The sequence below is a fragment of the Pristis pectinata genome, chromosome 27 (assembly GCF_009764475.1).
Source record: "Pristis pectinata isolate sPriPec2 chromosome 27, sPriPec2.1.pri, whole genome shotgun sequence".
NCBI classification, from domain to species: domain Eukaryota; kingdom Metazoa; phylum Chordata; class Chondrichthyes; order Rhinopristiformes; family Pristidae; genus Pristis; species Pristis pectinata.
The window spans coordinates 27364136-27389291 of NC_067431.1; the positions used below are offsets into that span (position 1 = coordinate 27364136).

At 44.0% G+C, this 25156-nt stretch overlaps 1 protein-coding gene across 1 annotated transcript in view; it reads left to right on the top strand.

The window, feature by feature from the left end:
- The first annotated feature begins 780 nt into the window (after positions 1-780).
- LOC127583631 (A disintegrin and metalloproteinase with thrombospondin motifs 15-like) overlaps positions 781-25156 on the top strand; it is a 40637-nt gene continuing 16261 nt past the window's right edge. The window contains exons 1-5 of the mRNA XM_052039807.1: positions 781-1527; positions 4957-4983; positions 7016-7359; positions 21394-21526; positions 23366-23533. Coding sequence (XP_051895767.1) covers positions 984-1527; positions 4957-4983; positions 7016-7359; positions 21394-21526; positions 23366-23533 — 1216 coding nt within the window. The 5' untranslated portion in view covers positions 781-983. The remainder of the gene's footprint in view (positions 1528-4956; positions 4984-7015; positions 7360-21393; positions 21527-23365; positions 23534-25156) is intronic.

Here is a 25156-nt window from a genome sequence, read left to right on the forward strand (position 1 = left end):
GGGTGGGGGTGCGACCCCAGAGCTGCGCTCCTGGTACAGAACCAAATGAATGGTTTCACGTTCAGCCCCAACCCTGCAGCCGCTGCGGAGGACGCAGAGCGGCCGGGATCTTTCCCAAAACTCTGCACAGATCCGCACCGCACAATTCCTGGTGCACGCAACACATCCGTGAAGGTAGCGAGCAGGCAGGGATGCGCGCTGATGGAATTTTACTGCCTGACCTGCTGAGTTCCTCCAGCATTCTGTGTAGTTTTTGCACCGTATTATGGTTCATTTCCATTCCCAACGACCCCCCCCCCCCTTCCCCGGGAAATTCATTGCAATGAGAAGCCCGGGAGACCCGCGCGTTATTGCGCGGACCGGTGTCCGCCGGGCAAACGAGCGCAGGCAGACATCAGGGTGGCTACACCCGCGGGTGCCCAGCTGTCCGAGGCGAGGAAAGGGTTAAGCGAGAGGGTGGCGGGGTGGGGTAACGGGGCAACGTGCCTGATAATAACCGGCCACGGTGCGACCTTCTGACTGGGGGTGGGGGGGGAGGAGGGGGTGAGGGTCACCACGACCCCATCGCCGTCAGATAGAAGTGCTGGTGTTCAGTGGGTATACGCTGCTCCCTAAGTGGCTGAAACGCTACATTATATTGAAAAAAAAACACACGACCAATAAGCATTTTACAGGAGGTTCTCGTTCTGATTTGCTGCTGTTTACACATGACGGAATATATATAAACCCCAGAGCTCCGGCATACTCCGAGACACAGGTAGCTGAGGTGATGAAGCAACTTTCAGGCCGCCGTGGATTTTACCTCCTGGAGAGAACAGGCTGCAAAGAAGAGATTGCTGGATTTTCTATTATTTATCCAAAAGGGACTCCTTGCACTTTAATATAAAGGATCCATTTCGAACTTTCTGTTCTTTTTTATTTTAAAGAAACGAATTGCACCATCCCCTCTTTTCTCCCAAGAAAAAAATATTAAGAATCTGGCAATGCTGTCGGAGAGTCGCCGGCTGATAGTGATGGGGTCTGTCCTGGGATTGTGTCTTTGCGCTCTCTCCATGGAGAGGCAGTTTGTCAGCCCGGTGCGTTTGGACTTCGTGAACACCGGGCGCAGCGAAAATGCCAACGGGCAGAGTGTGGGGTTTAAAATCGAGGCGTTTGACCAGGAGTTCTTCCTGAATTTGGTGCCCGACTCTAGTTTCCTGGCGCCGGGCTTCACCGTGCAGTCGGTGGGCGCGTCTCCCACTGTAGCCTGGGGTACCAATGTCAACCACTGCTTTTACTCCGGTTTGGTGAACGCGGAGCCCGAGTCCTACGCGGCGCTCAGTCTGTGCAATGGGATGCGCGGCGCTTTTGCCTCCAGTGGATCGGAATATCTCATCCAGCCCGTGAAAAACGAGAGTGGCAGCGATGCCACTCATGTCATCCACCGCAGGAGTGTGTCCACGCCCCTGGGTAACGGCACCTCCCGCTGCGGAGTGAGTTGGACCCATGCAAATATAGCGGTGTTGGAGAAATTCAAAGGTGACCTGAATATTTCTTCTCTCTCTCTCTCTCTCTAGTGGAAATATTTGCAATGGTAGATTCATTTTAATATTTGCAAATGTTTCTAAATCTTTTTTCCTCGAAGGGACACGGGATAATGTTTTATAGAAAGCTCTTGGCAGTCCCTGGGAAGTGTGGATTGTTCACAGGCTTCCTGCACCTGGTGGTTTGCAATGTTTGGCTGACGGTGATTTTGCAGCCCCGGCTCTCTCCTCCTGCCCCGACACTGGTGAAGTGTTCACCCTGTCGCTCCCACAGCGGGGTGATTTGCACTGGCTCCCTTCCGATTCTGCAGCTCTGGCTTTCTGTGGGTGAAATATTTATTGAATGCAACCCCCAATGGCAGTCTTGGGACGCGCAACGCTGTGGGCAGCGGGTGGTGACTGCGCTCGGCGGCTGTGGTTGTACCTGGTACCCGGGCAGGGCACCGCTCCCTCGGTCAGAAGCCGCCCACCCCCTGGGCTCCGTGTTCCCGCTGTGACCGTCTCCCCCTCCCCCGGCAGCCGCGCATCTGACACGCGTCTGGTGGCGCTCTGTCCCCCCGGTGGTGGGGCTTCAAACCCGCTAGGTGGGAGGATCGTGGGTTCGATCCTGGCGACGGCCTATCCATATAGGCGACTGGAGTATCGATCCCGCTGATCAGAATATTGCACCAAATGATTGGGGTATCGGTCCTGATGATCGGGGTATCGATCCAAGTGATTGGGGTATCGATGTTTTTGATTGGGTTTTCGATCCAACTGATGGGGGACCGATCTTGGCAATCGGGGTATGGATCTCGGTGACAATGGTATCGATCTCGGTGATAGGGATATCGATCCGAGTGATCGGGGTATCGATCCAGGCAATCGATCTCGATAATAGGGGTGTCGATCTCTGTGACAGTGGTATCGATCTCGATTATGGGGATATCCATCTTTATGATTCGGGTATCGATCAGAGTGGTTGGGGAATCGATCCCGGTGATGGGGTATCGATCCCGGTGATTCCCAGGGCAGTGAGCGCGATGCCGTCTCTCCCGGCGGATTTGCCCCCGACCGGTGATGGCTTTAGCCGTTAACCCTTCGGGCTCCGCAGCGTGTGATCCCACATGTGATGAATGTTTAACTTCAGCCTTTACTGCGCGATCCTCTGCACCTTCACTCCTGCAGCGGCCATTCTGCCCTCGTGCTGCCTGCTTGCCCCTCCCGCCACCGGGCGAGCCCGAAATCACTGCCACTCTCACTTCACCCAAGGGTGACCGGGCTCCTCACAACCTCAGCCCTCTGCCACCCTGGGCTGGGCCCCGTGAAAGTATCTCCCCAACCCCTCACCTCACCCCCACCCCCCCCCCTCCCCGAGCCTGGGATCCTCCTGTTCCCACGCTCCAGCCACTGACCATTCACAATTCTGCCGCCTGTACACCAGGTCCCGCCCCCTCACCGACCCACCTCTGCCCGGTCCACTAATGCCCCCTCGCTCGCCTTGCTCCGGGTCTGCGCTCTCCCGGAGCCTCGCCTGGCTGTTGGCGGATGTGCTGTCTGCCAACTCTCGGGCATCCAGCTCTCTCTCGTTCCTTTAAATTCATCCTGTCCTGGCCAACATCTCCCCTCACCTCACCCAGCCTCCCCACACCTGCCCCAGCCTCACCTGCCCCAGCCTCACCTAACCTCACCCAGCCTCACCTCACCTGCCCCCACCTCCCCACACCTGCCCCAGCCTCACCTGCCCCAGCCTCACCTGCCCCCACCTCCCCACACCTGCCCCCACCTCCCCACACCTGCCCCAGCCTCACCTGCCCCCACCTCCCCACACCTGCCCCCCTCCCCACACCTGCCCCAGCCTCACCTGCCCCCACCTCCCCACACCTGCCCCCACCTCCCCACACCTGCCCCAGCCTCACCTGCCCCAGCCTCACCCAGCCTCACCTCACCTGCCCCCACCTCCCCACACCTGCCCCCACCTCCCCACACCTGCCCCAGCCTCACCTGCCCCCACCTCCCCACACCTGCCCCCACCTCCCCACACCTGCCCCAGCCTCACCTGCCCCCACCTCCCCACACCTGCCCCCACCTCCCCACACCTGCCCCAGCCTCACCTGCCCCACCCCTCCCCCACCTGCCCCCCCCCACCTGCCCCGCCTCACCCCCTGCCCCACACCCCTCCCCACACCTGCCCCCACTCCCCACCCTCCCCTCACCTCCCCCCCACACCTGCCCCCTGCCCCCCTCCCCGCCCCCCCTCCCCCCCTGCCCCACCTGCCCCCCCCTCCCCCACCCCCCCACCTGCCCCCACCCCCCTCCCTGCCCCACGCCCCAGCCTCACCCAGCCTCACCTCACCTGCCCCCACCCACACCTGCCCCCACCTCCCCACACCTGCCCCAGCCTCACCTGCCCCCACCTCCCCACACCTGCCCCACCTCCCCACACCTGCCCCAGCCTCACCTGCCCCAGCCTTCACTCCCTTGACCCAACCTGTCTGCTTTCCCAGCCCCTTTTGCCCTGTAAATGAGCTACACAAATGCAGATAACTGTTGCCCACAAGTGGCACTTTCTGCATCAAGTTGGACTTTGTACTGAGCAATGAACTTCAGTGCTGGCGGCCGAGCTCTCCCGATCTCTCCGGCGCGGATCCAAACTCTCCCGTCATCTGTCAGTTGTCAGTTCCAAGGGATACCTGGGCCCCGCAGCTGCCACTGTCATCAACGAGGCCAAGCAGCCAATCACATTGAAGGATTCTTAGAAAGCAAACCAGGAAGTAGAAAACTGCATTTTATTTTAAACTAAAGTTTTAAACATTTTTCAGAACATGGAATGAAGTTTGGGACAAACACAAAAATAAAGAGGAAGTTGAAATATCATAATCAAATTTTAAAATTTAACATATATATTAATTTTTAATTAGGTAAGGACTATTTGGGGAAATTGCTATTGCATTTTCAAGTTGTTGATTATGGGTCAGTATGCCGTTAAAATCAGTTCAATAAGCGTGAAGGTTTTTAGGGCTTTGCACGGTGGGAATTATTCAGAAGCACCTGAAGTTCTCAACAGATCACCGAGTTCCTGAGGTTGCACTGGGGAGTGTAAAACTGTGCCCGCTGTACAGGAGTAGAGAATCACTGACGGATGCCACTGCAGCTCCTGTCAGATTTTCCTCCATTCTTTTCAATTGGATTAAAATCATTACATTCATCCTTTGGTAATTTAGAAAGGTATCTTCAGATTACAGCCTGGGGATCAGAATGAAAGTTCTAACATCTATAAAAGTGGTTTTGCTGAAACTTTTGGCTTCTGTTTTTAGATCAGAAGCAAGCGCTCCCAATCCTGTACACTTATTGGGAGATGTGAGGAAAGTCTCGTTTCATGCAGTGATTGGTAATGATCTACAGAGAGTCAGGGAAATGATCTGCCTGTGGGTAAAGCATGGGGGAATGGGACTGGGACTCGGGGACAGCCACAATGCAACAATTCGATGCTTGAACATTCATTATTAACCATAATCTACTGGGAACAATTTGTGACACCTTCTTCTTGCCAGCTGAGAAATTCACCTTTTGTTAACTAGAACAAGACCAACTATTGACTGACTCAGAGTTCAATGGTGGGATTCATTCACGGAATCCTAAACTGATTGCAATCCATTTGAGATCTGGAGATTGACAGGGGTTTCATAGTCCTCAGATTCACAGGGTTGTTGATATTTTAGTAGGTAACCAGTTTTTTTAAAAGGTATAGTGCTGAACCATAAAGGTTGAAAACCTCTGGGCTGAACATGTGGTTGGGAGCCACTGCTTCAGTCCCAACCTCCAGTCATATCACCTGCAATGGTTTCTTTGTCTACTCCTCACTGTTACCTCTGGTGCTTCCCAAAGATCGATCCTGACCCCTAAAATCACCTGACGATATGCTGTTAGTTTCCACACATCTCCATCTCCCAGTTGTCTGACGTCCAGCAGTAAACGAGAAGTTTTCTCCAACTAAGTATTGGAAAGGTAGAATCCCTTCTGTGTCCTTGACAACTGTTCAAAGCAGAACCAAAGAGTTTGCAAACTGCTGTCATACTTGTTTCTGGAAAAAGTTCCTAGAACATAGAACAGCACAGTACAGTACACAGTACACAGTACAGCACAGGAACAGGTCCTTTGGCTAACAATGTCATGCTGAACTAATTAAACTAATAATTAAGTGCTAACTAAACTAATCCCTTCTGCCTATAAAATGTCCACATCCTCCATTCTTTGCACATTCATGTGCCTGTCTAAGAGCCTTTTGAACGCCTCTATTGTATCTGCCTCCACCACCAGTCCCAGGCAGCACATTCCAGGCACAAGTTTCTGATCCCATTTCCTTGACATTATTGAACCACCTGCTTCCACTCTGTGACTTTACGCAGTTCTCTATGAAAAATCGGTTGCCACATTCATTCTCCATTCATTTGAATCCATTCGGCTTATCCTCTCTACAAATACACATTCCATTCCCTGATGGAACCAGAATAACAATTGGTTGACAGTGATTTAAAATTAATGATATTTTTGATGTATGAAATTCGGTGGCATTTAAAAGACTCTTGGATAAGCTCATGGATAGGAGGAGTTATGGGCCCAACCCAGGTAAATGGGACTAGTTAGAGATTAGCACCATGGTCAGCATGGACGAGTTGGGCCGAAGAGCCTGTTTCTGTGCTGTATTACTCTGTGACTCTGTGGTGGGTCTTGCCTCTGTACAGGCACTAGCTGATCTAAAATGTTTCTGTTACATCTTCAGTTTTCTCTATGGCTGGCAGCATCTGTACATCCTCTTAAACGGTGCATTTATTGAGTTTAGGGTCAAGCCAACATTGCTAACTTCTGTCAGCAGTTATCCCAATGCAAGTTTGGCAGATTTGCTAATGTGGCTGCTGGGAAAATCTATTTTAACAAATCCTCCGGCTTAGCAATCTGGCAGCTTCACCATGGCCACATCCTCGTGTGTACAGCCATTACAGCTGGTCACACCAACACCGTGCAAACTGGACCCTGTCAGTATGGTGCCAGGGAAACTTGTGGTCATCAATCATCGGCCTGAAGATCTCTACAAATTCTGCAAAAGTCGGGCAGCAATTATTTAATACATGGATAGTTATTCTTATGATTATATCACCTGGTTATAGTAATATGCCAATTTCAATTCATCAGACCTGTCACAAGCCCTGAATTGCTCCAGCTTCATGAGATGTTCATGTTAGGAGCTGGGATTGCTGGTATGACCATTAAATGACAATATAAAATTGGTTTAACCTATCGTTGGCTTGATATATTGTCAGATATTTCATTCAGGTGCATTTTCTATTAATGTGCATAGCAATTTTACTTTGTGCATTGTTCTACTAGTAAAACTAATGTCCATTTAATGAAGGCTACCTCAGCAAAATGACACTCAGAGTCGCTAATGTTTTAATTTTCTCTTTTAAAGCATCCCATACCATGGATCCTTCACCTAAAGGGAAACTTGTGGGGAGAAAGCAGTAGATCCAAGCGATTTGCATCAATTCCCCGCTTTGTGGAAACCTTAGTGGTGGCCGATGAATCAATGGCCAACTTCCACGGTGATGATCTTAAACATTACGTCCTAATGTTAATGGCAGTGGCAGCCAGGTTATACAAACACCCCAGCATACTCAACCCTATTAGCATCGTGGTGGTGAAGTTTATGGTCATCAATCATGAAGAGAAGGGCCCGAAAATCTCCAGCAATGCTGCATTAACGCTGAGAAACTTTTGTGCATGGCAGAAAAAGTTTAACAAGGCCAACGATAAGAACCCAGAGTATTACGACACTGCGGTACTATTCACAAAACAGGTATGTGCCTTTCACCACTGTGTCACTCAGTTTTATCCACAAGGAGCACAGTAAGTTCAGTCTCCAATTTTGTGGTATTTTGTTTTCCATGTAAGTACAGTCCTTCCCATGCAAGTCTGACAGCACGGCCACTTGTACCTGGACAAAATAAACACCCTTTCAGACCATTCTCTGCATCCTGTTTCATCGAGAATTTTTTCTTATCTGTAAAAGGAAATAGTTTGATTTGGATGCCATGTTACAAGATGCATCAAGCATTGGCCACGACACACTAATGCCTAATAAATCATGTTTTGTGGTTCCTTCTGTAAGAGAAGAAAATAAGCAAAACACCCATTTTATGCCACATTTTTAATTTATTCTGTCTCAGACCTGGGTGTTACTGGCAAGGCCAGCATTCCTTGGGCATCTCTGATTGCTCCTGAGTGGCTCAGTTATCTCAGAGGTGGTTAAGAGTTAATCGCAGAGCTGTGGGCCTGGGGTCACATTGAGGTCAGACCAGGTAAATATTTCCTTCCCTGGAGGAGGTTAAACCGCCAGATGGGTTTTATGACACTCTAATAGTGACATGGTCACCATTACTGAATCTAGCTTTTTATTCCTAGTTAATGATGTGTATTTAAATTCCCCAGCTGCCGTTGTTGACTTCAAACACATCTCCAAGATCAATGATCCATTTGGATTACAGATCCATTGCTTTCAGACAAAATATATTATGTAGGATCTTGATCATTTCATCTTGTACTTTATCCTGTCAAAAACAATCAATATTTCAGGATTTCATAGTCCGACAATATTTTGTGTAATGGGCTACTGAATGAAGGGAATGGCTATTAGAATGAGGTCATTCTGTCAGCTGAAGAGGTTTATCCTTCCATATAGCTCAGTAGTTATGGAGGTTATGCATCAGATACAAAAATCTTGGCAATGAGCTGGATTAAACTGGTCTTAATTTGGCCTCCCCAATTCTCATGCAGATTCATGCACATTTGTTTTTGTATGCCAAAGTTTAAAGTGCATGAACAGCTTTATTTCTAGATCACTGGAACGTTGACCGTGACATTTTTGTCCATTCCTCTTCATTTAGACAGCTTTTGTGTTTTACTTTATTAATCATTAACTCCTTGTGTCTCCTTGGGTTCACAGAGCAAGTTTTTTGATGGTTTGGTTATTAATGAGACTTGTTTGGTTTAGATACTTAAATATATATCAGGTCCGGCCAAAATGTCAATGCTAAACCAGACTTTAGTTTAATCTGATTCAATCTGGTAATGTTCCAACATGGTAACAAGGATTTGTGTGAAGTGATCCAGCCAACTGAAGAGAGATAAGATTGATAATTCTTTGCACAGACTGATATAAAATCAATAATAATCATTACAAAAAAGCATTCTTTTCTCTGCTCCCCTTCTCCATTTCCAACTCTTTCCCCATTCCCCTTTTCTCCACTTCCAGTTCTGACCCTCTCTACACAAGCCACTCTTAATTAACCTAGACAATAAGTACCACCAGAGTTTTCATAGCCGAAGGCCAACATGAGATGACCTTGATTTGGTTCCTCAGTGAGTGCACAGCAGAGGTTTTAGTAAATAAGAGTGAGACCTTGCCTTATTTCAGTTTCCTCTCCTGAGCTCAGTGGCACAGACCAACCATGATAGGTTTGTTGAGTTTGAAACAAATGAAGTGACTCCAAAAATGGAGGGGTTGTGTCATGAGGAAAGATTGAAGAACATGAGTACATGTTTCTGGCTGGAGAGGAATGAGAAGATTTAGTCAAATGTTTAAGACTCTGGTAAATTTAGACAGGAGGGCTGTTGGAGGAGACACAACGGTCTGCAGATGCTGGAATCTGGATCAAAACATAAGATGCTAGAGGAACTCAGTGGGTCAGGCAGCATCTGTGGAAGGAAATGGACAGTTGACGTTTTGGGTTGAGAACCTTCATCAATCCAACCAAAGGGTCTCAACCTGAATCATCAACTGTCCATTTCCCTCCACACATGCTGCCTGACCCACTGAGTTCCTCCAACATCTTGTGTGTGGCTGTTTGAGGATGTTTTGTTTGGTTGGTATCCAGAAATTGAAACATAATTTCAGAATAAAGGGATACCAATTTAATACAGAGATGGGGAGGAATTTCTTCTCTCAAAGGGTTTGAATCCTTGGGGCTCTCTACATCAGAAGACTGTGGAAGCTGAGTCCTGAGGCACATTGAGGTGGATATGGAAATCAAAGGTAGGAAGGTAAAGCTGAGGCCAAGATCAGGTCTTATCGAAATGCAGGGGGAGCTGGAGGGGTGTAGGGCCAACTCCTGCCCCCGTTTCTCATGGTCTAATACTTTTAAGGTCCAAAGTAAAATCTTGATTGCAGATTTGAAGCAGTGGTGGATGAAATGTGAGTTGACCATTCTCTGCCACTTCAGACGCGCCTGTGAGTGGTCAGGTTAGCTGAAACTGCCGACAACCACTTTTGTGTCTTGGAGCAGCCCTTGCAAAACTTCAACCCCCACCATCTGTGACCAGTTCAGCATTGGAACGCTGCCATTTCCTGGTCTCCCAAGGCTGATGTTGGTCTGTTGTCCGTGGCTCACCAATTCCATTGCAATGAGGCCCTTGATGCCAGTGTCAGGCAGGTGATGTGGTAGCCCTACCTACTCTGAATGATTCTCAACACCAAGATAAGAACACTGAGAAAGATTTAACTATGATTTCATTAGCCTATGGATAACTGTACACTTATTTCTGTAGTTTACTGGTATAATCAGATTGAATAACAATACATTTTGATCCCGTGTAATTCAGTTTTTGATGGGAAATAATATTTTCCAAATTTAGTTCATGTGCAACTATTCTTACATTCAAAAAGTGACCCTGTTATGGTGAAACCCATTTTCCATTGTTTAATCAGTCAGAGGCAGCAGAATGTTGGGCTCAGAACAATGGAAACTCCATTCACAAAGTCTGTAATTTCTGTCTGCACACTGTGTGGAACCTAGAATTTAAACAATGATATTATCAAATAAATGTTTAATGCATTAATGTCAAACTCCTCTGTCCTAAATGGATGTGTTAGCCAATTTATTTATAAAATTATTGCTTCTGTTGACGTATTCAAGGAATGTGATGAGTGCTTTTACCGTAAAGATGGAAATAGTGAGGTGTGGAAACTCTTCAATTTCACTTCCATTGTCAGGATTATTATTTTTTGTTTCCCATTCATTTGGAGTTTGAAGTCCTGAGTTTCAGTTGCTGCCATTTAAGATTATCCTACGAATGTGATAACTTTGACCATTGATGAAATACTTCTTGAAAACCGGAATTGTACTCTGGCAGACAAGTCTCCCTTTGCAATTGGTTCCATGTCCAGAATACACTTGCTTGCAAATTTGTAGCTAGTGCAATATATAAATTAAGGTTACAGGAGAATAGTTGAGACACACTTAAAGGTTTAGAGGGATAGCATGAAGAATTATTCACGTGTGGGTTTAGTGTTCTGTCTTGAACACCACGCCGAACCCCAAAGTGCTTGTGGTCATGATGTAGAGCTGAGACAGTGGTCCTTTTTGTTCTAAGCATATGGATTAGAAGCAGAGTAGGCCACTCGGCCACTCGAGCCTGCTCTGTCATTCAACAAGATCATGGCTGATGTGATTGTCACCTGAGATCACCATTCCTGCCTACCCCTGGTAACCTGTCACCCAATTGCTTATCAAGTATCTACCCACCTCTGCTCTAAAAATGATCCAAGACTCTGCTTCCACCATCCTTTGAGACTTCTGACCCTCCAGAGAAATAGGATTGACCTCATCTCTTCTATGGTGGGTAACCCTTTATTTTTAAACAGTGACACATAGTTCTAGATTCTCCCACAAGGTGAAACATCCTCTCTCAATCCAACCTGTTAAAGCCCCTCAGGGTCTTATACATTTCAATTGTTCCTTCTAATCTTCTAAACTCCAGCAGATACCAGCCTAGCTTGCCCATCTGTCAAGGTATTAAACTAATGAACTTTCTTTGAACTGCTTCCAATGCATTAACATCCTTCCTTAAATAAGGAGACCAGTGCAGTGAACCGGAATCCTGATGTGGTGTTACTGCTGCTGGATATAATTGAAACACAAGCTCCGTATTTTTATATTCATTTCCCCAAGTACTAATTGATAACACTCTGCTAGCTTTCCAAATTACCTGCTGCAGCAGACTTTTGTGAATCATGCACTAGGATACCCAGACCCCCTCTGTACCTCAGAGCCCTGCACTCTCTCTTCATTTAGGAATACATCAGCATGTTTTGTGTTTGCAGACATAGACCTTTAATGGCACCTAGAGCTCCAAGCATTGGGCAGACCATTTATATTTATTACACTGGAAGTGAAGCATCACTGGGGCCATATGTAAATCTGTTCCGTGCTGACTGTTTGGGCAATCGCTCTTTCTGTGAGTAGATGAGCTTTTAACCTGTTGGTAGAGGTAGATAGATTTAATTCTAAATAAGATAAGATATCTTTATTAGTCACATGTACATCAAAACACACAGTGAAATACATCTTTTTGCTTAGTGTTCTGGGGGCAGCCCACAAGTGTCGCCACGCTTCTGGTGCCAACATAGCATGCCAGCAACTTCCTAACCCGTATCTCTTTGGAACGTGGGAGGAAACTGGAGCACCCGGAGGAAATCCACGCAGACGTGGGTAGAACGTACAAACTCCTTACAGACTGTGGCCGGATTTTGAACCCGGGTTGCTGGCACTGTAAAGCGTTATGCTAACCGCTACACTATTGTGTCATGTACAACACAGAAATATTGCTGCCTTTTAGATGCTACATAATCAGGCACAGGAATCTGAACCCTTCTCAAGTCAAGTCAAGTCGAGTTTATTGTCATATGCACAATAAGGTACAGGTACAATGACAAACTTGCTTGCAGCAGCATCGCAGGCACATAGGTTCAGACAACACACGAAACATAAATTATACAAGACAGTGAAAAAAATTATACATTAGTGAAAAAAAACACAATCAGAGACAAGTCCATGGTAGTGCAAGAGGTGGTCCATGGTGTTCCATTGCTAAGGTAGGATTAGGTTGCTGAGGTAGGATCTGATGCATCTGTATCTAAGATGATGAGGGCCATGATATGCGGGCATATCCCGGAAGCTGACCGCGATCCTCATCTCATTTTGAACTTACAGTAGTGATCAAGCCATGAGCAGCACTTTGCAATTGTTGAGGTAGCTTGTAAAGGTAGGTTATGTCAACAATGCTCTGCTCTTAGACCTGATGGTATTAAGATGAGCTGTCATTGACAGCTGGAGAAATGATGCCAATGATTCAAAGGCATGTGGCAATCTTTTAGTTGGTGCAGCCACTTTACATTCCAGCTCTTGGCCTAGGTAGCAATCCAAGCTTGCTTTTAGGAGTCCTGATGCAGGGTTTTGACCCAAAACATTGGCAGTCCCTTTCACCCCACAGATGCTGCTCACCCGCTGAGTTCCTCCAGTAGACTGTTTGTTGCTCCAGATTTCAACATCTGCAGTCTCTGGTGTCTCCAACCTTTTAGTAACCATCAGGGTAAACACAAAGTGGTAAATTAGTTGATGTGGCTTCACTGTGTCGCTGGCCTCATAAGCATAAACTTGTCTGTACTGAGAGCATGTTAGCCATCAATAAGATCTGACCTAAAGAGGGCAAGGAACATCAAGAAACCATGGCTGACATGTGGACAAGGCAGAAAGAAAACTGCGGAAAAGTATTACTTACTTTTATTAGTTGTGGTAACTTGTCAAGGTCAGCAGCCATATTAACTTCCGGGTGAAAGCATCCCAAACCGCAGAAACCCTTTATATACTTTAAAACACCGTGCAATTTTTTATCTCAGTATCCATCAGTTTTTCATAGAATCATAGAACAGTACAGCACAATACAGGCCCTTCGGCCCACAATGTTGTGCCAACCTTTAAACCTTGCCTAGGACTATCTAACCCCTTCCTCCCACATATCCCTGTAATTTAAATTCCTCCATATGCTTATCTAGTAAGCTCTTGAATCTGACCAATGTACCTGCCTCCACCACCACCCCAGGCAGCACATTCCATGCCCCAACCACTCTCTGGGTAAAAAACCTCCCTCTGATATCTCCCTTGAACTTCCCAATATCTCCCTTGAACTTTCCTACACTTTCTTTCAACTGCCCAGGGTCCTGTTTCCCATACTCCCTTTAAACGTAATCAGAATACTGGGAAATTTATTATCATACTATGTTATAGCTAAAAGAAGTGAATTAAAAATGTGTTGGGGTATTAATGGAAATAACATCCAACAGTCCAGAAACTCTGTTATTCCAGTGCCACCAAACCCTGATACACAATACAGATCTGGAACAATGCAGTCTACATAACTGGAGCAAGTGTCTCTTCTTGTACTCAAATTCTGTTGCAATAAAGGCCAATGTACTGTTTGCCTTCCTGAATGCGTACTTCCTCTTCATGTTAATTTAAAATTATTTGTTTTAAAAGATACCCATTTTTCTCCCTAGACATCCCTCTGTGCTCTGAAGCTCACTGTTTCAGCCCAGGGCTGTGATTAGTTTGGTTGCTGTGGTCTACTGCAGTGCTCTCAGGCTGGCTGGGTGGGTATTAAGGCCGGGGAATAGTCCAGGAGGAGACCAGAGATTCTGGGAGTGGGAGCAGATTGGGAAATCATGTCCATTGAGATAATATTTCACAATCTGCAATTTCCACAATATTATAATTTAGGTAGGATATTATTCATCAAGTACTGTTGTAAAGGTGCCATTGAGCTATAGCATTGCCCAGGTTCCTCAAGCACGGTTGTTATAATTCTGCAGTAGTAACTTTGGTACGGCTTTGCCACGGGATTTTTTCATCTGTCAGGATGGTGGACCTTTTAGACCCCAGTCCATTGTAGTATTTATTATAAAGCAAGCAGAGGGTAGTTGACCTCAGCAGTTAAATTCAATCAAGAGTGTGTTTTCTTCATGGGAAAATATAAAGACCTGGAGAGAAGGTTTGAGTGATCACACACTTTGTGACTCTGCTAATATGAAGACTTCAAAGTGAATTTGGATATCCTTGATCTGAATTTATTGCAGGGGTCTTAGAGTTCAGCAGCTCACTTAGGGGATGCTGTGCAGATGAAACTTTTGTCTGAAGTGCAGACCAACACATGAGCAGCAATAGAAACGAAGCACTATATTCTGCAATCTGTTATGCTTTTCCCTTTACTGCCTCGATTTACTTATGTTTTGAAATGATCTGTCTGGATGGCACGCAAAATTAAGTTTTTCACTGTATCTCAGTATATGTAACAATAATAAACCAATTCCAATTTCAGGAATTTTGAACAATAAATTAACAGGGTTAAAAAGACAATATTAGTTGACATTTTGAATGTGCATAGATAAAAGACAGCCTTGAAACTTTGATGATTCCTTCACGTGAGTAACATTCCTGGCCAAAACAAGGATAGAAATTTCCTAAATTATTAAGCCAGTTGTTATTTTATTTATCCGATGATTACAATAACATAATGCATCAGTTTTTGATGGATTTTGGTTATCATGTTAAATGATCTGTTGCAGTTATAGTGGACATTTTAATATTGGCATGCATCACTGGCAAGTCTGAGCCTAATTGTCCATCTCTGATTAGTCTTAAACTGTGTGCTTTGTTCTGCTATTGCTAATGATGGATAAAAGCCAATTGTTTGGTTCGCTTAATGTCAGAAAGCTTAAAGTAGGCCATCTACATTCTTCTTTACTTAATTATAAAATTCATGCTCTAAGCCTGATATCCAAACATATGCAGGTCATTTATTAATTCATTGCCGATCATTTAAACCCTTAATCATATTGTAGCAAAGTGAAGTCAAAATCAGGATCCCACATTCTCATGCTAACTGCACACCAGTGATTCTGTGGGAGAATCTGAGCCGTAAGCTTAGCAAAAGCTACCAGGAATTAATGTAATGGTCCTAATAACAAAATCACAATGCTTCACTGGAAGTCAGCGCTGTTTACCGACTTTGAAATGTCTATTCATGCAGGTTGCTATTTATGGTTTTGATTTTTAGGCTGAGCTTTGCTATTAGAAATATATCTTGACTTAGTCAAATAGATCAGCTCAGAATAGTTGATATGAGGATATTATGGGTTGAGTAGATGTAAGTACTCAAGACCTCTGTCATTAATTATGAGCTTTCTATTTTTATAAATCATCAGGGGTAACTTCCTTTGTAAAGGTATCTTTTTTGTGCTGAACTCTCTGATTCTTAATAATTTAGGATGGTTGGTTTTACCTTCAGACTTATGGGCAGGGAATGCTACGATATTATTTAAGGCATTTTCCCATCAAGAAGTTTCCCAAGTAAAGTAAAAATTGTGGAGTCACGACTGTTCTTATCAAAGCATCAGTCAGATTGGGAAATGTTGCACTGAGAAGTAATTCACCTTGAATGGATTGCATAAAATCCTTTTTGATTTCTGATGATTTGATTTCTAACATAATTTCAAAATTTGGTTAAATTAATGCAAAAAAATCTGATTTTTTTATTCAACATCTCAAAGAACATTTGCTGACTTGTATTCGTTAAAGCTTATAAAATGTAAGTTTACAGAATCCTGTCAAGTATCTACTAGCAGAGATACGAAACCGGTGTACAGTGTTATTAAATACAAAGGCTTGAACCACATTAATCTTGGTTAGTGCTTGGAATGAGGCACTTGGGATGTAGCCTGAAGATCAGAACTGAGTTTTCACAATGAGCAAAGCAAAGATACAGTGTGTTAGTGCACGACTGTAGTTCGTCCAATGGGTGCTCTGTGTTCTTGTGTGTAGCCAGAGATGAGGTTCCAACACCTTATATGGGAATAACATTGTGATAGTATTTGGCATTGCTTTGGCAGTAAGATGGATATGCCTTTGTGCCTGTGTTTATTTCTGTCTCAGCTTCGCTCTTTTCCATTTGCTGGTTCTCTTCACAGATGTTGGAATGATCAAGAAAAAATACAAGGATCTATATAAAATTTTTTGAGGTCAGGCTATCCCACCTTTCAAAGTTCTTCACACAATGAATTACTTTAAGAGGTCGATGACAATTATCTAAAGTGGGGAATCAATTTGCAGTGGCCAGCTGACTCCTCTAGCAGCTCAGTGGACAATAGTGAATGTTCAGTGAGATGGCAAACAGCACTGCCACACTTCAGGGTTAATTCGACTGCTGGGATTTTCTGTCTCTATTTGATCTGGAGGACTGGCTGATGCACAGTTCCACACATGGACTGCAGAAATCTGTCTTCCTCACATAGGCTCATAACAAGTACTGTAACCAGTTTAGTAAACCTCCTTAGTGAATCATGAAGACACTTAATGCCCAAGTGAAGGTCACATGACAACACAGCTGGGAAACTCATCGCTGGCATGGTGTTGAAATGTGCAGACCAAGGGAATTTACGGCTTAAACCCTGGTTTATCTTGAGTTAGATTTGCAATTGGTGTCCTCAATAATCTTGTCAGTGAGAATGGAAGTGAGGTCCCACTTTGAATTTCAATCTGCAGAGCCACGTTGGAACACGAGTGCGGGTGGGCGTTGGGTTGGCAGCAAGTGGGGCGCTCTGACTGTTAGCAAACGGTCACAGGCCAAGTGGACAAGTCTGCTTTGCCACTTATTGAATGACAAAGCAGATCCAAGGAGCTGTTTTACTTATGCTTGCTCCTCTCCTCTGTGTGTTGTTATCTGGGCTCACTCGTCAAGGGTAATCACGTGCCTGGTCCCAGGGAATTTCCATTGGGAGCTGATACACCAACATTAGATCAGCATCCTAAAAAAAGATAGTGAGAAACTATGTTCTCTTTCTAGTGTTGGTGAAGTTGGCACTGATGGCTAAATTTAAAATACTTTTTGGTTAATAAATTCTAAATTGATCTTTTGTTTCTTTGTAGCTCATGCCAGTTTGGTTTGACAATTTAATTTGCTGGTTTAAATCTGAGTGATCTTTGTAAAAATTTGCAGTACTGCCTTGCTTAATTTTAGCTGTTTAAGTTACTGATGACAGGGAGCTGGTTCTGCCTGGGGACACGACATACACAGAGGAAACATAACATTTCCTGATGAGTTAACAAAACACAGGTCACAGTGATGATGTCTCCATGAGCGCTCGGGATTCAATTGGTTTGGCCAATTCAGTACTCAGCATCTTGTTCAATAGTAAAATCCTTCATTGTAAGGAACTTGAACTTGCAACAGGTCAAAACAGAACTTGGAATAGAGTTAAATTCTTTTGCTCGATTGCCATTTATTTAAATATATTGGAGATCAGATTTGGCTGAATTCAATAGGCTTGTGTAAGTGGAGACTGAGTTGAATTCTTCATCTTGAACTGCAGACATTTCAATAATTTCCTTCAAAGTGTGACAGGCATATCATGTACAAATAGTGGAAGACTGAATAAAAGGATATAACAGCAAATCTTTAGATATTAACTGTTGTTCTGCACTTGGTGGAGAATTTGGTCTGGTAGCCAGTTAGTAATTGTTTTCTGCACAGATGGGTTTATCTGTTCAGTATAAATAGAAAGTACCACATCTTGCTGGAGGAACTCAGCAGATCAGGCAGCATCTGTGAAGAAAAGCAGGCAGTCAGTGTTTTGGGTCAGGAACCTTCTCCAGGCCTGAAGAAGGGTCCTGACCCGAAACATTGACCGCCTGCTTTTCTCGACGGATGCTGCCTGGCCTGCTGAGTTCCTCCGGCATCATCGTGTTTTTCATCTGGATTCCAGCATCTGCAGTCCTTTGTTTCTCAAGTCCCACATCTTCCCTGGCCTTGGGCAGTGCACTGGGATTGTCCTTACAGGAGCTTGTAGTAGGGGCTGTCTAACTTAGTTGCAGTGTAAAATAGAGTTTAGTGAGAGCAGTGGACATTGATTATTGGGGTATATAGTAATGATTTTCACCACAAGAACCCCATTGACTTTTTGCTTCTGGTGGGGGGATTTGGGGGGCAGCAGGCGTTAAACTGTTGAGAAATAAATCCCCCTGCAAACCCATTAGGTGTCCAGAATGCTCAATACTCCTTTATTACTTGTACTCTCTTAGTTCATTTTATTGGAGTAGTAACATAGCAAGATATATTTGAGGTGCTTTGTTAAATAACTTAAAGTTAACATAGATCTAAGAACTTGAGAACTGTTGTAAGCAGCACTGCCAATGGATCAGAAGAATCACAATATACAATTCAACAAGCGGCAGTACTTTAATCTGAACATGCATCATTGACCCAAGTGCTACTGATAAAGATCCGCTATCTGGCTGTCCATTGCTCCATCACATCAGGCTGGTTAGTCTGCTGTTTATGAGCTGTATCTCCGCCTCACAATCTTTGTGAACAAGTATCTCACGGGGTTGTGACTGGTCAAACCCTGGAGGGCTTTGCATGGACAGAATTTATCTTAAACTCTCCTAAAAGCTTAGCACAGGGAGAATGACACCATGCTCTTGTCTTTTAGCTCAGCTGCTTTTAACTCTTTCTACTCTGTGATGGCATCATTCTCTCTAACAAATGGCTTCAGTATTGGTATGTTTAATTAATCACCTGCAGAGTTTCTGCAGACAAAGGTCAAATTCTGGCCTACTTCCCAACGGGATCCACTTTTTCTAGATTTGGACTTTCAGTCACATTATAGGCTTTTATTTAATCAATTATATCCGAGCACAGTGAAAACAAAGCATTGCCTTTTGCCAGAATTCTGATGTCTCCACTAGTATAGCTTAAGCTTCCAGATCACCTATCACAGCAGGTATTGTTTTAAGTTATTTGAAACCTACCTCTGCCATGCCTGGTAAAGAAGATGATCAGAGATTCTCATCAGGTCCTAGACAGTTGACCTTAAAAGCTTCGGGACAAGCCCAGATGATGTTACCTTAAGATCTATAAAGGAAAGCAAGTTTACGCAATGATGGCCTACATTATGTCACAGTGTTTCTTTTAATTTTGCCCCTTAAAATAATCGTTACTGACAATCAAGAAAATTGCAAAAAAATCTGCATTACGGCAGTCCAGCCCCTGAAAGATGAAAGGCAGGTAAATATTTCCATGGGATGCTATAACAGAAGAGCTTTTAGGTATTACCATGGGGACTTAGAGGGCACTGTGGCCTCAGGGTTTTATGATGGAAATTCGGTGTGCAAAACACATTCAAGATCTCATTTTCAAACTAAATCAAGGTCAGAGAAAAGGAGGAAAATATTACTTTTGTAACAGGGCAGGATCTGAGCTTGTAAAGAGGGGGAGAAATTGGGATCAATTGGACAAACACTCTCTGGAGCCATTCTGAACCCACCTCTCAGTGATTCACCACCCAGCCCTTATCTCCCTCTGCAGAGCCCTGGGATGAGGGGATCTGTTATCATTGATGTTTTAAAACAGATATACCCAATCAGCAATGTGCAAACTATCAGATCAGTGTGTCAGTGATCCATCTTCTGCACTACCTTAATCCCAGTTGATGACTCAGCTGTGAATGTGAATTTTTACCTCCTTGGTTCTGCAGCTGGTTTAAATCAAAACATTGAATGGAATTGCTTACACTGCTGTACATGGTACAAAACAAAGATTCACTGGGTATGGAAACTGTTAAACCAGTAATTCTCGCTAAACCTTTGGCCCCTTCTACGATTACCAACTTCAGTATGCTGGGACTGCACTTACAAACCATTCATCAGAACGGTTTAAAGATGTAAATAAATTCGTGGTATCTGGGTTACAGTGACATTGTATTTAAATGCGATCTACCGAGCATACTTGACAAGATATATCGGTGTCAAAGGACAAGCATTCTGAACATCACATGATATAAATCTAGAACATTCTGGACATCATTTAGAGTTGTTTTATTCTTCTCAGAAGTGTCTCCTCTCTTAAGCAGCACAGGTGGCGGTGAAGGGGGAGAGTGTATGGTACACTGGGAGAAATGTGCAGGGTTGTTGGTGCTGCTATGGATGGTGCAGAAAAGGCTGAGTTATCGTTACTGAGGGTGAAGTGAGCTCTACTCTCCCAGCAGGGATGTGTGGGGAGGTAAGGGTAGAGAGTGGATGGTTTGGGAAACAAAGGCTCCCCAAATAATCAACTAAATATAAGGTTAGATCCATACTTATACAATAGTTTGAAGGATTTGTGTGTGTGTCCTTTCAAAAGCTGACAATGTTAGATTGCTCTGCACAGCCTGTCTTGCAGAATTTGATAGATGTGACATGAGTCCTTCAAATTTGGTGTTTACACTCAGATGTAGGAAGTCATTCAGTTTAAAGCTGATAGGGAAAAAAAAATATTTTTTATGCTTGCACATCATCGTGAAACAATTTCAGCTTTCAGTTTGGTGTGGCAAAGTAATCAGAGAACATTATCCTAGAAACTAAAACAAACACTGGACACTCTCAATTCTTTGGCATGCAGTCACAACTTATAAGAGACATAAATCTATGCAGTGCCACACCATGCACTGTGACTGCTTAATAACCAGCCTTCAAATTCTTGTGAGAATGCTTCCTCCCTGGCTGGATCTAGCTCTTCAGTATTCAGCTGGCAAGTACACTTTGGTGACTTTTAAAGAAAATTACTTGGAAATAAAGTTTTGATTAAAAAAAACTTACCATATGTCGGCTGACCTCCCAGTTATGACATTTACAATAAAATGAAAACATATGTAACCTCCTGGCAAGGACAGACTCCATGCTGAATGATTTAACCAGGCATTAGCTTGACAGATGTGAGTTTAGTACTTGGACAGCATGCACCTTGAGTTAGAAATGTTATGTGATTTTGCAGCAATAGTAAGACCTCATCTTTTTTTTGCTTAAGGTTACAATTAACAGCATGCAAACTCAGCACACCGTACAGTTCTTTGAAACCTTAAACGTGGATGTTGTTAAATGGTTTATTTTAATGGTTAGGTTTTTCATTTCTGGTTAATGCTTCTGTTGCTGATCACTTTGTGAAGACTGTACGTTTTATTTGCTTCCAGGACTTGTGCGGTGCTCAGACCTGTGACACACTAGGGATGGCAGATGTGGGGACAATGTGTGATCCAAAGCGAAGTTGCTCTGTTATAGAAGATGATGGCCTCCCATCAGCCTTTACCACTGCTCATGAACTAGGTAAGGATTATACTGCATGCCATTAGATTTAGCAATATATTTCTGCATTTTATCCCCTACTTTCTTTCTGTTCATGGCTAACACGAGAGGACATAATTTTAAGGTGCTTGGAGGAAGGTTTAAGGGGGATGTCAGGGGTAAGTTTTTTACACAGAGAGTGGTGGGTATGTGGAATGCACTGCCGGCAGAGGTTGTGGGGGCAGATACATTAGGGACATTTAAGAGACTCTTACATAGACACATGAATGATAGAAAAATAGGGGGCTATGTGGGAGGGAAGAGTTAGATAGATCATCGAGCAGGATAAAATGTCGGCACAACATTGTGCGCCGAAGGGCCTGTACTGTGCTGTAGTCTTCTATGTTCTGTGTTCTATATGTTCTCTGCATTTTATTCAGTGTAGAGCAATCTTGTAGATTAGACTGATATTCTACTCAAGTAAAATACAACTAAGTAGGGCTAAATATATTTACTGACATTTTAATGCATTTTTGAGAATGTGAGAAAAATATTATATTCATCCAATTATTTTAAACTAGCAAGGTAAATCCGGGGTGAGGAAATGGGTCTAAGTTTAAAGATATGATGTGTGTGGATATGACAGTCAAGAGATCCAGAGGCTTCACTACTTCTTAGTTTTTGCCCTTGAATACCACAATAAATTGTCTCTGAGGGTTTACTGATTACTTATTTTATCGTTCATATCTGGCGAATGCACACCGTCAGTGCGAGATTCCTGGATAAATACCAGAAGCCACCTTTAGTACTGCTGTGCAGAATGAGTGGAGGCCTCACAATGTTCACCTGGAGTGACTTTACTGGATGACCTTTCTTCAGTACAAGCTGCCTCTACACAAACTTTTCAGACAGATATGTTGCTGAGTTTGGTTAGGCAGTAGGGAAAGCTGACTTTCTGCTCTTTTACAATTGAAAACCAATAATTTCTGTAAATAATATCATACTTGGGAAATAAATGAATTCTCTGTACACAGCAATGAACAATCACTTGAGAGATAATGAAAGATAGATCCAGACTACTGTGCAGCACTTGGTTTTGACAGAAAACTAGTTAGTAGCTTTGGTTTATCCTAATAGATCTAGAACATAGAACAGCACAGGAACAGGCCCTTCGGCCCACAGTATCTGTGCCGCCCATGATGCCGTTTGCACATCGGCCTGCACGTGGTAAATCTGGTCTCTAATGTAATTATCCCACCAACAGCAGCCGTGCCTTCAGCTGGCAAAGTTCTGAGCTCTGAATTTCCTCCCTGACCTCTCAGTATCTCCACTCTCCTTCTCAAAGGTGCTTTTAAAATCTACTTGGTCCAAGATTCCAATCATTGGCCCTGATATCTCAGTGTCATTATCTTGTTTGATAATGCAGCACCTGGGGACATCTTAGTGTGTTGAAGGTGCCATGAGTAGTACAGTGGCACAACTGGTAAAGTTACTGCCTCACAGCGCCAGAAACCTGGGTTCAATCCTGACCTCTGGTGCTGTCTGTCTGGAGTTTGTGTGTCCTCTCTGCCACCGCGTAGATTTCCTCAGGGTAATCTGGTTTCCGAAGGCATGCAGGTTGGTAGGTTAATTGGCTGCTGTACATTGCCCCTAGTGTGTAGGTGAGGGGTAGGATCTTGGGGGAATTGTGGAGAATAAAAAGCGGGATTAATGTAGGATTACTGTAAATGGGTGGCTGATGGTTAGCACGGATTCAATGGGCCAAAGGGCCTGTTTCCATGCCGTATCTCTATGACTCTATGATTCTATAAACAAATGTTGATACCGACAGGATTTATAAGCTGCATTGTTATCTGAAAGCCTTCTCTCATTGGATTCTAGGACACGTATTTAATATGCCCCATGACAACGTCAAGGCATGTGAAAATGTATTCGGGAAGCTGAAGGACAATCACATGATGTCTCCCACCCTGATACACATTGACCGTTCCAGACCGTGGTCAGTGTGCAGCGCAGCCATCATCACCGACTTCCTGGACAGTGGCCATGGTAAGCCAGGATGCCTTGCTACAGGGCTGTGTGAATTTTAAGTGCTTTTCTGTCAGTGAATAATCCGTGCCATCTTCTCTGTGTCGCGGATAGAATTTCATAAAGAGTGATACAGTTAATTTGGTCCGTTGTTCTTTGTGAACCGCAGCACAGCCCCCACAATACCGCTTCACTGTGTCCCTGACAGAAACAATAGATCCATTGTGGAGGGACAAGAAGATCAGAAAACAATGGATTATAATCATAACCCAGTGAACCACTGCCATGCAATGAGGGATGAGATCAGACTCGAATATGAAATGGGCTAGTTGCTAACTAAAAGTACAGAGGAGAATATAATAAGCAGTTCAGGGGATGTTTACTGGGTTGATTCCTGGAATGAAGTGATTGTCTGATGAGGGAAGGTTAGCATGTAGGCCTCTACTCATTGGAGTTTAGAAGAATAAGAGATAATCTTATTGAAACATCGTAAGGTTCTGAGGAGGCTCAACAGGGTTGATGCTGAGAAAATGTTTCTCCTCATAGAGGAATCTATAAAAAGCAAACATAGTCTTGGAATAAACTATTTAAAAAGCAAATGAGAAAGATTTTCTTCTCTCAGATGATGGTACGTTGTTGGAATTCTGTACCGCAGAGGGCTTGAGTCATGGATTATATTCAAGGCCGATTTAGCCTGATTCTGGGACAACAGAGGGATCAAGGGTTATCAGATCGGTTGGGAAGGTGGAGCTGAGACCAAGATCAGATCAGCTATGATCTTAATGAAAGGCAAAGCAGGTTTGGGAAGCAATATAGCCAACCTCTGTTCCTCTTTGTCCTGGACTATCAATCAAGTTGAGTTTATTGTCATGTGCACAGGTACGGTGAGGTACAGGTACAATGAAAAACTTGCAGCAGCATCACAGGCACATAAATTCAGACAACATTCAGAACATAAATTATACATAAATTATATAAGACAGTGAAGAAAGAAAAAGACTGTGCAAAACAAAACATCAGTACAAAATAGAACCACAATCAGAGACTATGGTGGTCCGTAGTGTTCCGTTGCTGAGGTAGGGTTAGGGCTGTGCAGGTCAGTTCAAGAACCTGATTGTTGTGAGAAAGTAGCTGATCCTGAACCTGGTGGTGTGGGACTTCAGGCATCTGTACCCCTGCCCGATGGTAGCGGTGAGAAGATGTCATGGCCTGGATGGTGGGGATCCTTGATGGTAGATATTGCCTTAATATAAATGCTGAGTAAAGCCTGGTACTCAAAACTAGTCATTACCATTCAGAAATTATATATGTCTTGTTTAATTCACTCATTTGATAGATCTATGGCAGGCAAATTCGGTTGAGCATTGTATGAAATATTCTTTTAACACAGACTTGCATAATACTTTTATCTTTATTTTAAATAACTTACTACCTCAGAGATTATTAGTCATTTTACTATAACTGAAGGATCAAAGGCAGGCACAACAAAATTCCAAATGTACCATGGAGCTCTGGGAAAAATTCCTGTCACTAGCAAGGTAAATTAAGAATTCCCAGAATACAGGGCTGTTTTAATCCATATTGTGCCGTTTACTTTATCAAAATGAAGCATATTGCATTTTGACATTACCTTCTGATGCTTTC